At 54.1% G+C, this 17428-nt stretch overlaps 1 protein-coding gene across 1 annotated transcript in view; it reads left to right on the top strand.

Annotated features, from left to right (window-relative positions):
* ATP10A (ATPase phospholipid transporting 10A (putative)) overlaps nt 1–17428 on the top strand; it is a 162782-nt gene that overhangs the window by 121494 nt on the left and 23860 nt on the right. Inside the window, 4 exon segments of the mRNA XM_003943686.4 lie at nt 2256–2835; nt 7214–7317; nt 7397–7523; nt 13698–13882. Of these exon segments, the coding sequence (XP_003943735.3) occupies nt 2256–2835; nt 7214–7317; nt 7397–7523; nt 13698–13882 (996 nt within the window).

The following is a 17428-nucleotide window of genomic DNA, read 5'->3' as shown; positions in this document are numbered from 1 at the left end:
TGACCTCTGTGCTGCGGGCCATGGCTGTCAGTCCTCCTGAGGGTCAGCGCCCTTCCCTTTCCTGTGGCAAGTGCCTTTGGCACTTCGTGGGCCTCGGAGACGCAGTGTGGTGCTTCACACTGGGCCAAGGAGCCCTTGTGGTTCCACAGTGCCTGCCCCAGGCCTCCATGGGCAGGGACGGAGGGTGGGGCCAAGTGGGAGGGGACAGCCCACCAGAGAAGGCCTCTGAGCCTGGGAGGGGAGGGACACAGGGCCACCTGGGCCAGCCTGGGGTAGACAGGTGGGTGTGTGGAGGCCCCGCCTGCCTGGCCTGGGGCAGGGCCTAAGGGAAGCTGCCCAAGACAACCCCTCGGAGCCTCAGGGTCCCAGATCCACGCAGGAGAGAGGACAAGACAGGCAGAGGGGTGCGGGGCGGCCTCTGGGACGAGGAACTGGCACATGGATCCTGACTCTACCGTCCATGCAGCTGGAAACATGCTGGCCCCGCCCTGGGCCTCAGGTGTCTGCCTGGGCTATGGGGCATGGGGAGGATTTTTGGAGGTATCTGAGATTGTCGTTCAATGAGAAGCGGTCAGGAATCCATCAGAGATCGTTTAGGATACTGGAAATGCAGCAGTGCTCAATTTGGTTTGGGTTCAGTCTGACATTAAGGTTTTCTCCTGAGAGAGGAGAGGTCGTTTGTGTGAAGGCTCCTCTGTCATCCAGTGCGCCAAGAAAGCCCTGAGGGGCGCCAGGCCGTGTAGGGGGCATGGATGGAAGCGCGACCTGCAGATGGCACCAGGCAGTTTTGAATGGGACTGAGGGTACCGAGGGCCGGGTGTGTGCCATAGGCCTCCCAGCCCTCCAGCTCTCCCCGGGTTCCTTCCCAGCCTCCTGGATCAGCTCTTCCAGCAGGTGATGAGGTGGACCAGGTGGCCTGTACTTTCTGTGCTGTGACAGCGTGTCTGGCAGTACCTGGTCCCGGTGACTTCTAAGAGGACAGGCCTGGCCACTCAGAGACCGGCAGGCTTGAGGCCTGTGCCTGCAGCCCTGGGCTGGAGCTGCTTCCCAAAGCCACAGCTCATCTCCTGGCTGCCTCGGCGTCCCCTGTCTGGGCTCTGCCCTCTGCCCCCAGCATTAAAACTCTTGTAATGTGTGTCTCTGCAGAAGCACCCCTTTTCTGGGTTAGACCCTGGCTGGCAGATGTTAAATGAAGGATGAAAGACCACAGCACCATCGAGGCTTGTGCTGACGGTTACACATGCTGGACTTCCATCTAGGGGCCAGCCTGTCAATCACCCACACTCAGGCTGCAGGCCAGCATGTCTCTGGGTGCATTTCTGTTCCCACATATTGGTGGGTGAGCGTCACCTTCGAGGACATTTAGAGCCAGCAGGGACTGCCATGCGGCTGCCCGTGCCTCCCAGCTGGCTGTGTAGCACATTTAAAGTCACGGCAGGACCACCTGACTTTTCTGGAGACTGATACTGTAATTCACAACTTAGGATGCAGAGGTAAAACTGCAGTTTGAAGAATTGCTAATTCAGTATTTCGGTTGTTTTGACATTTGCTCTTTCAATAAAGAGCAAAAAAAAAAAGTGTGGCTCTGTTTATCATCGAGCTTTTTGAAACTTTGACGTGTGTGTGTGTGTGTGTGTAACTCGTTTTGTTTCTTACTGTAGTGGCTAAAATATTTCAATGACTGGAATCCGCGATTTGTCAGAGTATTTAATGTGCTTAGAAAGATTCTTTGGGGACTGGAAATGTGATTTCTATATTAGTTTTTTTAATAGACATAAATCAAAGGAAGTATAAACTGGTGGTTCGTTCAGCAGCTTTTTAATTAGGGACACAATGCCCCGTTTTGTGGCAGGCAATGGTGAGCCTGCTCCTCTGAGCTGCTTTTGCAGAGCAAGGAGGCATGGGAGTGCAAGGACAGCACCGGCGAACCCTGCAGACGCCACCAGCTGCAACCCCCCGCTCACATCGAGCCCCCCCGGTGGGCCCTTGGCAATCACCTTCTGAAAGAATCTTGCGCAATCTTTGTTTAGAAGTGGAAGAGGCCGGCGGACGATCTCGGGAAGGAGTACTGTCTCTGCTTACAGTTTCGATGCAGGCCCGAAATCTGGGACATGACAAATGTGTGCTCTGAGACCCCAGTGGGGAAGTCGAGGCCACTGTTCCTCCAAGCGCCTGGAGCATGCTGTGGGAAGCTGGTGGGACCTCTGGGGGACACAGCGGTTCCCTCACTTGCCTTCTGACCATTTCCCTTGCAGGTGCGGGTGCGGCTTGAGCTCAAGTCCCCCGTGAAGACCATAGAGGGCTTCCTGCGGAGGCTCACGCCCAGCCGCCTGACCTCAGGCTGCAGCAGCATCGGGAGCCTGGCCGCCGCCAAGTCCAACCACAAGTCGGGCTCCAGCATCCTGTCCACCCTGTCCAGCGACAGCATGCTTCTCAGGCTGGAGGAGAGGCTGGGCCGGCCCGCCCCGGCCATCGCCAGCAACGGCTGCGGCAGCCAGGCGGCCAGCTGGGCCCCGGAGCTCCCTCGGGAGCAGGAGCCGGAGCCGGAGCCGGAGCGCGAGCTGCGGTACGAGGCGGAGAGCCCGGACGAGGCGGCGCTGGTGTACGCGGCCCGGGCCTACAGCTGCAGGCTGGTGGACCGGCTGCACGACCAGGTGTCGGTGGAGCTGCCCCACCTGGGCAGGCTCACCTTCCAGCTCCTGCACACGCTGGGCTTCGACTCGGTCCGCAAGAGGATGTCCGTGGTGGTCCGGCACCCGCTCACCGGCGAGATCAGCGTCTACACCAAGGGGGCCGACTCGGTGCTCATGGACCTCCTGCTGCCCTGCTCTTCAGGTACCCGCCCCCGCCCAGTGCACCCCAGCTCCAGGGAGGAAGCCCTGACATAGCCACACCCGCTTCCTTCTCGAGTGGTTTTCATTAATCCTTTTCCTGAGGCGGGGCCCATCAAGAACCGCACGGTTTCTTCAGGTCACTGCCTGTTTGAAGGGTCTGGACTAGAAAGTATTCAGGGGGAGTCCAGGCAAGAATGGGGGGGTCAGAGGATACTTGGGGAGTGTCAGGTTTTAAATCTGAACATTGAAGATTGAGAATCTAGATAGTAGCTCTAGAAAGTTCTTCCTGCCTGTGGACCTGGGCCAGCTGGAAGGTCCAGGCCACAGTTTGTGGGGCTGCTTTGGGACACAGCGGGGGTCCAGGAAGTGAGGGCTGCTGGCCTCACCCACGGCCCTCTGTTCTGGGACTTGGGAGGGGAAGGGCCAAGCCCCCCTCATAAAGCGACCCGGGCCGCCCCCTGTCCCTCTGTGCTTGGAGGAGGGAGGCGTGCAGCCGCCCCTCGGGGCACTGGACTGGGTGGAGGGGGGACGCTGCAGCAGCTGGGGCCACCGAGGCTCTGCTGCCTGCCACGTGGCCTCCTAGTCGCCGCGCCCCGGAAGCGGCCCTGGCTGCAGCTGCTGGGAAACGCTGCGAGCTGGATGCCCCCTTCCAGAGCTGCGAGTTGGAACTAGGGAGTACTTCTCCCACCGGCCAGCACCTCAGTGCCCAGGACAGGACCCCTGGCACAGAAGCCCAGGGCCACTCACGATGGAGAAGTGGATGGGAGGAGCTTCGCCCAGGAAATCCGTTCCCCGTCACATGGTCGTGACCTCCATATGGCAGCTGAGCTAAACCTGCAAGCGTGTCTCTGAGAAGACTCTGGTTGACCCTCCACAGTGGCGGCCACCGCGGGTGGGGTTTTGCCTTCCTCCCGAGGCAGGGCGCAAAGAAGCCGATTCATGGACAGATTTTGAGTTCTAGGAAGCTGCTGCTTCTGAAAGTCAGTTCTTGTTTGCATCCATGCAAAAGAAAAACATAAATAGGGCAATTAGCTGAGTGATTTCATTCTACAGCAAACACTTTCCTCTGTCCTGTTCCTCAGCCTTGCGTTCAAGACCACATCCTGTGTCCTGGCTTCAGACTGCACGGCGTGACAGGTCACGTCTAAGGGGAAGGCATGGAGCGGCCGTGGCACACGGCGCTGCCCGGCGCTGGCGGGAGGGGCCTGTCCCATCCTGGAGCGCAGGAAGCCTGCGAGCTGTGCAAGGGAGTTGGCAGAGCGCATAGTGGACGTGACTATGTTCTGTTAGCAGGACGGGGCCATGGCTTCCCTGCCCTGGTGGGGAGTTGTGCTGTGTCCACTGAGCAGGGACTCTACCCCAACCCATCCTCATAGACCTTGTTCGAATCCCAGGTCTACACTTGCTGGCTGGGATGACCCTGGACGAGTCACTCGCTGTTTCTGTGCCTCAGTTTTCCATCTACACAGGAAATCACAGTGCCTGCCTCACGAGACGTCCCCACACAGGCCTCCAGCTCAGTGCTGCTGTTACGTCATGTCCAGCGGACACTCGGTCCCTTTCCCAAGTCTCTGGCTCCTTCCCGGTTAATGCTCACTTGTGGGCCCAGCAGCTCACGTCCATAATCCCGGCATTTTGGAGGCCAAGGCGGGCAGATCACAAGATCAAGAAGTCAAGACCATCCTGGCCAACATGGTGAAAACACCGTGTCTACTAAAAACACAAAAATTAGCTGGGCGTGGTGGCGTGCACCTGTAGTTCCAGCTACTTGGGAGGCTGAGGCAGGAGAATCGCTTGAACCCGGGAGGCGGAGGTTGCAGTGAGCCTAGATTGTGCCACAGCAGTCCAGCCTGGCGACAGAGTGAGACTCCGTCTCAAAACAAGATAAAAACAAAACAAAAGCTTCACTTGCTTGTGGTTTGGTGGGGCTGCTACTTTGTGTGGTCCTGAAGGCGTAAACCTCAGGCCCTCTGCCTTCCCCAGCACGAGGACGGACCTGGCTCTAGCCCACGCTAGCCTGTGCCTCACACAGCGCTGCCATGCAGTAATCAGTACATATTTTTGCATGATGAGTACATACACGTACGAGAAGAAAATCCACTCAGTTTACCATCTTCATAAGATAACTCCTTATTGGGGAAATACTGCTCGTAAAGCTTAGAAGAAATGAATCATCACTTGGAGCAATTTTAAAGCAGGTGGTAAAATCACGAAGAGTGGCTACCCTCATCCCTCCAAGGGCCTCTCTCGGGACTGCAGGCACTGCCCTCCCGTCGTCTCCTGGTGGGGACGTCGGGTGCAGCCCACTGCCAGGCGCAGCTGTCTCAGCCCTGCTGTGTGTGGGGCCGCGGGCCCTGGAGTCATCTTCACAGACTGTGACAGGAGTGGTCACTGCCCAGAGCTGTGTCCCCAGCGAACCCTGGACCCAGACGCAGCCTTGGGGTCCTGCAGCACAGAGCTGTCCTCCGTCCCCGCCCAGCCGGAAGCACCGGGCAGTGCTGGCCCCACTGCTGCAGGTCACCAGAGGGAGACATGCCACACAGGGCCTGGGACATCAGAAAGAGGGGCTCATAGTGCCTGATCATCGCCTAAAATGCAGTGTGAACACTGCCATGCCTTCAGCCTGGAATCAGCCACCCCCCAGCATCACCCCAGCAAGTGCAGCAGCACGGAGCTGACCAGACGCCCCCAAATGCCCTCTGGGGGCATCGGTCAGCCGCACCGTTCTGCACCTGCTTGGTCCCCAGTACGTTCTCCTTCGGAGGCCCCCGCCAGCTCCTCAGGGATGGTCTCCGTGGAGCTTGAGTGTTCTTCCCATCCGCTCCTGCCCTCCATCAGAGTGTGGAGCCATCCCAGCCTTCACAAGGCCCCCGCCCTCCAAAGCCCAGCCTCTGTTTTCCGCGGTGACTGCCCAGTGGTAGGGACGGCGGGACGTGTAAAGGGAAAGTTGGCCAAGTACGAGGGGCAGATCTTGCCGGAAGCGGTCTGTGTCCATGTCTGCAGGAGGGGACAGTGGGCTCCCGTCACCAGGCCCTGTGCAGATGGCCCTGCGCAGAAACACCCCTGTGCCCACCTGAGACGTGAACACCTGTGAGGCAGCCCCACCACCTGGAGCGCCCAGGGTCCCAAGTGGCCCGTCGTCCCTCCGTGGGCTCAGTCTGTTTCATTTTGAAGAGTGTGATTACTCTCAGTGTCACACCTGGGAGCACTGCAGGTCCTAGAGCATGCCGCACGTCACCTCTTCCCAGGACGATGGGAGAGCTTTATCCTGAGTATTTCAATTCCAAAGCCCTCCGGATGGGCACGGCTTTGCTCGAAGAACAGTCTGATTCTAGGTAAAGGTTATCTGCGTCTTCCAAGAATCCTACCACGATACCAGGAGTACAAAGATGCGTTTGGGCACCGTCCTTTCAGAAATGTAAATATCTAAAGCAAAGGATTCTAGGGCAATTTTTTTTCTTCCCCATCAGCTCCATAAAGAGCCTTTTCAGACTTTGTTTGCAATTGTCCCCATATGGTGTGTATCTGTTTCTGTTACATAGGTGTACGTAGGCTTTATACAGAAAGAGTACGATTCTTCCACCTCCAAGAACCAATGGTCACTCCCTTGAAGGCTCTGTCACCTGCATGGAAAATGCCCCATGGCGAGGGGCATGCAGAAGTGTCTCTGACCAGGTGCACTTTGTCGGGCGGTGGACTTTGAGTAGTAGACAAGCTTTCCTGGGCCAGGGGCCTCGTGACTGGTCAGCAATGTGGTCAGACCTCACACACAAGAGGTGGAATGTCCAGTTAAACTGGAATTTTACAAACGCGGTGTTTTAAGTGACAGTACATCCCATGCCATGTTGAGCCATCGTTGGTCATACCTGGCAATGCTACCCGTAAGGACCCTATGTTCTGAGGCTAGACAGTGCACTTTGCATGAAGACTCCATTGAACAGCAAGAACGTGAGCCTCCACGTCGTAGGCTGGGCAAAAGGACGCCAGAGTACTTTCGATGAAGTTTTTGTTTTCATGAGCTTATTTCAACAAAGGATGTTAGAAACACCCAAACATCAGCCAGACGCAGTGACTCACACCTGTAATCCCAGCACTTGGGGAGCCCAAGGCAGGTGGATCGCTTGAGCCCAGGAGTTCATGAGCAGCTTGGGCAACCTGGCAACACCCCATCTCCCTGAAAAAAGAAAAGCAGGCAAACGTTTGCATATGGATGAGGTTCTTTTTTTTTAAATAACAGCCCGTTTTCTCTTTGGATTCTGTATGAAACCTTGTTCTCTGTTCACAAGTAACGAACAGACGTGGGGTAGATGTCGGAGTGGCTGAAGATCGTTCCGAGGGTGCCAGTCCTTACACGTGTTTCTGCTTCCTCTCCGACCTAGATGACGCCAGAGGGAGGCATCAGAAAAAGATCCGGAGCAAAACTCAGAATTACCTCAACCTGTACGCGGTGGGAGGCCTGCGCACCTTGTGCATCGCGAAGCGGGTGAGTGGGGCGGCCCCGCGGGGGTGCCCGTGCAGGAGGCCGCCCCCCGGTGCGGCACTCAGCGGCGTGCCTCCCACAGGTTCTGAGTAAAGAAGAGTATGCCTGCTGGTTGCAAAGCCACCTGGAAGCAGAATCCTCCCTGGACAACCGCGAGGAGCTCCTCTTCCAGTCTGCCGTTCGGCTGGAGACGAACCTGCACCTGCTGGGTAATTCGCGTGCCTAAGGGCAGTGTGGGGTTTGCAGGGATGGCCCTGGAGGGGTGAGTGCTCTGGCCAGCGGCTGCCCTGCCAGCTGGCCTTGGGTAGGGAGCTGCCTGGCCAGACGCTGGCGCAGCTGGGGCGGGAAGGTGCTTACCTGAGTCTTCTCCCAGTCCCGTTTCCGTGAGGGGCAGATGCTGCCCGCCGGGCACCGGGCACCCTAAGACAGCAGCTGCCACGCTTTCCCTTAACTTGCTTTCTCACCAAAAGTCGAGCCGAGGAGTGAGGTTTCTGGCAGCTGGGTGTTGGAAGGACTTTCCCCTCGGAAAACAGGGAAACTTTTGGGCCCCAGAAACTGCTGCGTTTTGCCTCTTAGGAATGTTTCACAGATTCGAGGTGGGTGAGAAGAAAATGGGCTTGTTTTTACTGAAATATCTCCATATTTCCTACGGGGTTCATATCGGTACTTAATAAATACTAAGTAGTCTCAGGGATACATCGAGGTATTTATTATGTTAATACGTACTTTACTCCTGAAAATATCCAGTTTCCTGTTCATTAAAGCATTCGTGACTTTATCCGAGTCACTGCGCACGTGCTCTGTGTGTCCTTGAGGGGCTGGTTTTGAGGGTGCTGCGCCTGCCTCCATGCTGGGTGCTGTGGTCAGGCGGTTCTTCTCACGCACAAAGCCCGGGGACTCCATCTTCACTTAACACAGAAAGGTGGTGTTCAGTTGGCTGCTTTTTCTGGGCAGAGACGTGGGGACATCTACACGTTTACCTCTCCATTTCTAATATAATACATGGTTAATATCTGCACTTAATAGCATAACGTACGACAGGCATGACGTATCCCTGCACACATGTTATATACTGTTTGCCCACCGCATTACTCAAAAAGCCACGGGATCCAGGGCCCAGTGGCACCATGAGCGGCAGCCCTGGACGTGAATTCAATGGAACGCCTGAGAAACGGCCATGCCCGTTTTAGGCCGCGAAGTGTTGGCTTTCACTGAAGGAGGGCTGCCTGCGTCTGCACTGACTGGGCTTCCTTGGAAGGTGGTGGTGTGCAGGCCCGTGGGATAGGAGGCGGCTGCTGGTTCTCCCCTACGCGCCCGCCCAGCGTCGCTGACCAGCCTGGTTTTTAACCCTTCGCTGTGGGGCACCCTCCCCAGGGAGCAGCATTTCCCCTGGACAGCACTAACTTCTCGAATGCAGCGAAATCAGCCCTCCTGTGTCTTTTCACAGTGCGTGCTGGTTGCACCCCTGGGGTAGTGCAGACAAAATCTCCTCCCTTTTCACATGATGAGATCTTGTCTATTTCGGGACACGGCTATGAGCTCCAGGCTGCCCCTTCTCCATGCTTCCTGCTCTCAGAGCCCTGGAGCCCTGACTCAGTTGTCCAGCCCTGCACCGACACTGCAGGCTCGTCATGGAGGCTGGGTCATGGAGGCTGCTAATGGAAGTTGGTCGTGCAGGCTGGTTGTGCAGGCTGGTCGTGGGAGGCTGGTCATGCAGGCTGGTCGTGCAGGCTGGTCGTGGAGGCTGGTCGTGGAGGCTGGTCGTGCAGGCTGCTCATGGAGGCTGGTCGTGCAGGCTGGTCGTGGAGGCTGGTCGTGCAGGATGCTCATGCAGGCTGCTTGTGGAGGCTGGTTGTGCAGGCTGGTCGTGGAGGCTGGTCATGCAGGCTGCTCATGGAGGCTGGTCGTGGAGGCTGGTCATGCAGGCTGCTCATGGAGGCTGGTCGTGCAGGCTGGTTCTGCAGGCTGGTCGTGGAGGCGGGTCATGGAGGCTGGTCTTGCAGGCTGGTCGTGCAGGCTGCTCATGGAGGCTGGTCGTGCAGGCTGGTCGTGGAGGCTGGTTGTGCAGGCTGGTCATGAAGGCTGGGTCAAGTGGCCCAGCCCCTTTTGCATCCCAGTTCTGGTATGTGGGGCTGGTAATCCCAGTGTTGCGGGCCTCCGTGAGGGGGAAGGAAGGGATGACGGGAGGCACTGGGCGCAGTGCAGGCATGGGGCCAGCTCTCAGCGGCGCATGGTGACAAGTCTCCTGTTGGTGCTTCCACACCGTTCCCACCCAGCTGGCCTCTCCTCTGCAGGCGCTCTGGTGGCCGCGTGTCGCTCACCTCTCTTGGCCAGGATGCTGTAGCTCTGTTAACATTTCCTAAGTTGTTAACAGCCCCTGCTGCCCCCAAGGCTCATAGTGAACTTGAGATCCAGTCACCTTCCTACGTCTTCTTCACAGGGATTTCTTGCTCGCATTCTAGCATTTTTACTTGGGCAACTGTGTGAGGATCTGAAATCAGGGATTTCTACTGATCCCCAGTTCTGCTGCCTTTGATTGGAGTCAAGTCGGGGTCCTGGCCATCGACGTTTCTCCAGACTCTGATCCCACCATGTCCCGCCGTCCACCTCAGGTGGATTCTTCCCTCCAGGTGCACGTGAGGACGGCTCTGTGATGTGTTGACAATGGAACGCCCGGGCTGCCCGCACGGGTGCCAGCCGTGCACCGGAGCCTGCTCACGCCTGCTGGCAGAGCCCGTGGATAAATTTTGAAGAATTTTGCAATAGCCCACATAAATGTTCAGGAATCCCACGTCGCCTTTTGATGCTATGTTAGTGGATTGAAGTCCGCCAAGGTGGGAGTATTTACACCACAGAAATGAGCAAATGCAGTAAATCAGCCTCCCTCCCACAGGCCCGTGGTTAAGCATCTCCTGCTACCTGATATGTTTATGTTTCAAATGGCGAGGCCTGAGCTGGAGAGAGTGAGAGCCACCCACCGCCCTGGTGCCCACACAGCTCAAACGCGGGTGCTGCGTGCCAGCTCCTTGGCTTCATTGAGAAAAGTGAAGCAAGCCACTTAATTTTACCACTCCCAAGCCCAATGCTCCTTTCCAGATCTTTTTCACTAAGGTGCTTTTTTTTTTTTTTTTTTTTTTTGCTTCGAGACAGGGTCTTGCTCTGTCTTCTGGGCGAGAGCATAGTGGTGTGATCACAGCGCACTGTGAACTCAAATTTCTGGGCTCTGACGCTCTTCCCGCCTCAGCTCCCGAGTAGCTGGGACCACGGGCATGTGCCACCAGGCCCAGATGAGTTTTTAATTTTCTTGGTAGAGCTGGGGTCTCATTCAGGCTTGTCTCCACCTCCTGGTTCAACATGATCCTCCCGCTCCAGCCTCCCTAAATGCTGGGTGACAGGCAGGCACCGCTGCGCGAGGCCCGGGGCTTATCTGAAACCACATTGGAGAACCACGCGTAAATGTCTTCAGCAGAAAGGGTCTCCATTCTCTCCACGCTCTGGAAATTTTCTTTGCCATAATGCTCTGGACAGGAACCTAAATTCAAAGGACAGTATCCTGCTCGTTTTCCCTGGTGTCCTTGCTAAACGTTTCTCTAAATGTCTAAAATGTCTCCATTGGTGAAATCCTTTCCTCTCCTGTTTAGAGCTGTGTGGCACCAAGCACAGTGACTCTGGGCTCCACACGCCACCAAAACTCCTGTGTTAGGAGACTCAGAAATGCCAGGCCCTCCCGGGGATCAGGTCGTAAAGACAGTGGCATTTACTCAGAGTCACATACATCCTATCACAAACAAGCACCTTGGAAAGCTGAAGAAAGCCACCATGCCCCAGTCACCTTGAAAGGCTGCTCCCTGTCCCCGGCCTTCCTCTACTGCGTTCCATGCCCAGGTGGGCGTCCCTCCCATAACTCCACTTTTCAGTTCACTGCTATTCTGCACCGGACTGTAGCCTCATACCTTATAAAGGTGAGGGAAGGTGGGGTGACCCACGGGGGACCCATGCGTTTGGCCAATTAGCTACTGAACTAAGGAAGTTGTTTTCAAGACGTCAGCTTTTCCCTGGGAAACAGCAGACACCCTCCATGCTGGAGTTACCCGCAAGGCTTTCCCTGCTCTGTTTCTTGGCAGAGGTCTGGCTGAGGGCCTCTAGCTCAGCGGCTGGGATACAAAGGTGGGAGACGCAGGCCCTTGCGGCAGGAAGCTGCCATCTCGAGAAGGGTGGGCAGCTGCCTGGGTTACGTTCCACTGGAGGGGAAGTGTTATGGCCAGTTGTCAGTAACCCATGAAGGTTAGCCATGATTATTATACTTACTCTGTCATCATTATTACTGTCATTAAGTGTGAATGAATTACCACACACAGAGGAAGGTAAGACCAGCCTTCTGTCTTCCCCACACATCACGGAACCTGTCACGGCACAAGTGACACTTAAGATGAGCTGGGGACCTGGCCACACACAGTCCATCCCCAAAGGGCCAGGGTAGGGGAGCAAAGCCAAGGCCAGATGCGCTCCCGGCGCCCGGGTGGCCCGGGATGTGCTTTCAGGGAGCGCCGGCGTGACCTGCCTTTCTTCCTGAGCAGGTCTCCAGCCTCACATGCTGTGTGGTGTTCCCAGGGGACTCCAGAGCAGGGCGCAGCATGAGTGCCGTGTCCCCTCCTTCTATCTGGACCCTCCCCAAGTGCCCTTCCAGTGCATCCCCACATGGGAGCGAGGCCCAGGCTACACGAGCTGGAAGACAGAAGACCAGCCCCTTGCCCCTGAGGGGGCTTCTGGGGAGCTGGTCGTGTTCTGCCCCAAGGAATAGTTAGGAAATGTGCACCTGTGTATTTACCGTACCTCCATTCTGTCTTCCCGTCCCCATGCCCGCCATCCCGCCATTCTAAGACAAGGGGTAAGGGTGGCGACGTCCATTTGTGCTGCTGGGGGCTCAAGCCACAGACATTGAATTCTCAGTTTTGGAGGCCGGAAGTCCACGATTGAGGCCCTATCAGCTCACAAGGTCTGGTGAGGGATCTCCTGGTTTGCAGGCGGCCACCTTCTCACGGTGACCTCACACGACAAGGAGACTGCAAGGTCACCTCTCCAGTGCCCCTTTTTATTATTATTTTTTTTAACTTTTTTTGTTTGTTTTTTTTTTTTTTGAGACAGAGTCTCACTCTATCATCCAGGCTGGAGTGCAGTGGCGTGACCGTAGCTGACTGCAGCCTCCACCTTCTGGGTTCAAGCGGTTCTGCCTCAGCCTCCCGAGTAGCTGGGATTACAGCTGCTCATTGCCGTGCCCGGCTAACGTTTGTATTTTTAGTAGAGACAGGGTTTCACCACATTGACCAGGCTGGTCTGGAACTCCTGACCGCAAGTGATCTGCCCACCTTGCCCTCCGAAAGTACTGGGATTACAGGTGCGAGCCACCACGCCAGGCCTCCCGTGTCTCTTTTCATAAGGCACTGATCCCATCATGTGCAACCCCATCCTTGTGACATCCTAGGAACTTAATGACCTTCTGCAGGCCCCACACCCTAATACTACCACACTGGGGATTAGTGCTCCCTCTCATGGATCTGGGGACACAAACGCTCAGTCCGTAGCAGCTCCCGGCACGGGCCACAGCATGGTGTGGAGCTGCAAAGGAACCTCAATCAGGGTTCGAACCCGGGGACCGGGGCCTGCAGCCCACTTTCAGAGCAGGGAAGACAGAAACCATCTCACCACGTTGTAAACAGACCAAACACAAACCCGAGGCAGGCCTAAGCACATTTCTGCAGTCAGTAGCAGATTTTTCCCAGCATCCTGAGACGCAGAAGGGAAAGCCTGCCTCTGCCCTTCTCTCTGTTTGGGGGAAAAAGCGTCTTTAGGATACTCTTGCTTTCAAGAAATAAAGGGCTTGCCTGTGAAGTCCATTTTTCTAGTGACTCATAATAAGCACGCTTGGGAGTGGACACTCTGCCTTTCTTTCACCAGAAGCTTTGCATGAGATGGGCGGTTTGTAAGACTGTATTTCTATCCCTCCAAATGTCGCCATTGGCAACACCTTCCCATGAGCTTTGCTTTCAGGTTATCTGTGAAGTTATGAGTTAGGACTCAGCAGAGGTGCTCTGGTGTCAGTGCACATCGTTACGCTCAGTGACTCAGTTATTCCTACGCGTTCTCGGCTGAGTCACAACCAGAGAGCTGTCCAAAGCACACCGCTGCCCCGAAATGGTGGTTCCACAAGGGACTTCCTGTCACTGCGAGGCAGATGACTGACAGCCCAGCCCCAGGCAAGGACCAGGCAACAGGGGCCGCACCCGTGCCTGCCTTCCGTGTGTCTGGTGCGTGGCATTTGCACCCGGCAGGACTGGGGGGCACGTGAGGAGCGAGTTCACTCACGCTGTTGTGCGTTTGGCCAGGTGCCACTGGGATTGAAGACCGGCTGCAGGATGGCGTCCCTGAGACCGTGGCTAAACTGCGCCAGGCGGGCCTGCAGATTTGGGTTCTCACCGGTGACAAACAGGAAACGGCGGTCAACATCGCGTACGCCTGCAGACTGCTGGACCAGGACGAGGAGGTGCTCACCCTGAACGCCGAGTCCCAGGTAGGGGGTTTCACGTGGCTCTGCTTCCTTCCCCTGGGGTGGCCCGTGTCCACCGTGGCCCCTCGGCAGAGACTGAGTGTTCCTGGCAGCTGCCGTGAGAAGGACCTTGCCCTCTGCATTTGGGTTTAGGACGTGCATGTTACTGCCTTAGAAGAGGTGACGATCGCTGGAATTTCTCAGTACCAAAGCAGTGCACATCTGGGCTTTATTAACACAAAGTTCAACCTGCTTTCTCCTGACATGCTGTCCAAGTCGTCAGAGAACCTTCTCGCGAGGTCCCATGTGCTTACACGGTGGAGCCAGGGCAGTGGTCCGTCTGGCACTGGCCACCTCAGGACCACTGCAGGCGCTGAGGACACCTTCCTCCAGCTGCCTTGGTCTGTTTAGCTCCCCGGGTCTGTGGGGAGCAGCTCCTTCATCTACTGCCACTGTCTGGGCTCTGCCTCTCGCACGAATTCCCACTCAAAACTTCTCACGCTCTCAGGCCTCTTGAATGGAGCGGGAACCATGCTTGCCCTCCAGTGTGGCCAAGGCCACCACAGCCGCTCGGGAGCTCACGCTCACACGCCCCCCAGCCCCTCTTAGGCCCACACCTGCACCATCCGCCATCAGGACCTTGGGACTTTGTGGCGTGGAGTGTCCCTTTCTGAGATGGCCCTGGTGGAGAGCAGGCCTGCTCCGTGGGCTGCTGCAGCAGCGCCCACTCCTCTCCTGGCCTCCAGGGCCTCACTCCACCTGCCGGTGTCGGACAGGCCGCCTGCTGAGCCCTGGTGCCCGCGCCGCACGGACACCATGGTGAGCCTCGCACCTTGGAGCCTGCGACCCAGGTTGCCACCATTCCCAGTGCTCTCTCCTCGGCCCCGCTGGCCGGGCACCCCTGCCTCTCACACCTGCGCAAGGCCGTCCTGCTTCAGAGCCTGTGTGCCTTTACCAGGGCCTTTTTTTTTTATTTTTATTTTTTGGAAGTGACCTCTTTCTCCAAGAAAGTTTGGGAATTTATACTAAAGGTTGACCTGATGACCTGGTCATTCATTCTCCCACACCCTCCCCCCCTTCATTTATTTATAATCAGCATATACTAAAATTGGCTTTTTTTTTTTTTTTTGGTTATACACTTAAATGAATTTTAACACATGCGTAGATCTGGGTAACGCCACCCTATCCACAGTCCAGGAGAGTTCCATCACCCCCAAAACATCTGTCGTGTTAACCCTGTGCATTTGTGGCTTCCTTTCTTTTCTAACCTCTGGAAGCCACTGATCTGTTCTCCATCACGGTTTTGTCTTTTCCAGACGCCAAGTGAACAGACTACTCCACTGTGTGACTTTCAGAGCCTGGCTGCTTTCGCTCAGCATAACACCTTTGAGACTTACCTGGGCTGTTGCATGAATGAGTAGTATATTTCCCCTTAATATCCACTGTGTGGATTAACATCAGATTTTGCTTAGCCATTCAGTCAGTGAAGAACATTTTAGTTGTTTCTGGTTTTTGGCAATCGTAAACAGCACTGCTGTAAGTGAGCATGCACAAGTTTTTGTGTGAACATGTTTTCCTTTCTTTAAATCCCTAGGAGTGAGATCCCTAGGTCAGATGGTGAGTGTGTCTACACTTCTGAGAAGCGGCCGGACACGAGCCTGCTGTTAAGAGTGCTGTTCCGTTGTGCTCAGCGGCTTCGTCAGCACGTCGTATTGTCATTGATTTTTTTCTGCTAGCCCCTCTAATGGGTGTGCAGTGGTGTCTCGTTATGGTTTTAATTTGCATCTCACTGAAGTCTAACGAAGTTGAACATCTTTGCCTATGCTGATTTTCCATTTATATATCCTGTTGGATGAATTGTCTATTCACGTTATTTTCCCATTTTCTAACTGAGTTGTTTTCTTAATGTTCAGTTTCAGGAATTCTTTATGTGTTCTGTATGTCAGTCCTTTGTCGGCTATGTGACTTGCATATATTTCATCCCTGTCTTTATTTTTTAGTGTTGTCTTTTGCAAAAGCTTTTCGTTTTGATAAATTTTTATTCTTTTTAAATTTTTTTTATAATTTTACTTTTTCGGAGATGAGGTCTCGCTCTGTTACCCAGGCTGGAGTACAGTGGTGCCATCACGCCTCACTATAGCCTCAGCCTCCCAGGTTCAGGGGATCCTCCTGCCTCAGCATCCCGAGAAGCTGGGACCACCGGCGTGCACAAGCATACCTGGCGAATTTTTTATTTTTTAAAGAGATGGGGTTTCCCCACCTTGCCCAGGCTGGTGTTGAAATCCTGAGCTCAAGTGGTCCTCCTGCCTCAGACTCTCAAAGTGCTGAGATTACAGGCGCGAGCCACTGTGCCGGGTCTGATTCATCATTTGTTTAAATTTTCTGGATCATGCATTTGGTGTCATGTCTAAGGTGTGCCTGATTATGAACGTTTTCTCCTGTGTTTTCTTCTGAAAGCATTATACATCAACGCCTTATCTGTAGAGGCAGTCTGTTTTGGGTCGCATTTCAGGAAAAGTGACAAGGTTAGATTAGACGTCACCTTTCCACCTGCGGCTGCCCAAGTCCTGTCGTGCCACTTGTTGAAAGCATCTTTTTTTTGGTGAAAAGTGTGTTTGTCAAAAATCAATTAGTCGTATGTGTGTGGGTCCGTTTCTAGACTTCCTATTCTGTTGCGTTGATTTGTTTGTCTACCCATTCACCAAATTGATTTCTTGTAGTACTTGGATGACTGCAGTTTTGTTTAGAAGTCTTAAAAATGGGTAATGTTATTCCTCCAACATTATTCTGTTTCAGAATTGTTTCAGCTAGTCATCTTATTTGTTTGCCTTCGTATATGAATTTTAAATTAATTTTTCTGTACAGAAATTCCTGCTGGAACTTCTATTTGAATTTTGTTAAACTTATAAATCAATTTGGGAAGCAGAGATGTTTTTATTATGTTGCTCTTTCATTCTGTAAGCATGGTATATCTCTAAATTTTCTAGGGCTTTCTTTTATCAGCATTTTGCAGTTTTCAGCATACACATCATCTTCATGTTTTGTTAGATACATTCCCAAGCACCAATGCTTCTCAACTTACGATGGGTTATGTCCCAATAAACCCATCATAGATCGAATATACTATAAGTTGAGAATGTTTTCAACAGCCCAATAAACCCATCAAAAAGTTGAAAATTTTTAAGTTGAACCCTTGTAAGTCAGGGACCATCTGTACAACGTTTTTTGGAGGTTTTATAAATAGTATCTTTCAATTTTTATTTTCTGCCATTTATAGTACAGTTGACCCTTGAACACATAGGAGTTAGGCACGCCAATCCCTCTATGTAGTCAGAAATCCACATGTAACTTTCCACTCCCCCAAAACTTCATTACTCACAGCCTACTGTTAACCAGAAGCCTTACTGATAACATCGTCAATTACCACCTATTTTGTATATTTTATGTATTGTGTGCTATATTCTTACAATAAAGTAAGCTGCAGAAAAAGTGTTAAGAAAACCTTAAGAAAGAGAAGATATATTTACTATTCATTAAGTGAAAGCAGATCTTCCTAAAGATCTTTATCAC

Source organism: Saimiri boliviensis, chromosome 5, assembly GCF_048565385.1.
Source record: "Saimiri boliviensis isolate mSaiBol1 chromosome 5, mSaiBol1.pri, whole genome shotgun sequence".
NCBI classification, from domain to species: domain Eukaryota; kingdom Metazoa; phylum Chordata; class Mammalia; order Primates; family Cebidae; genus Saimiri; species Saimiri boliviensis.
This window is presented reverse-complemented; position numbering and strand designations above follow the sequence as displayed.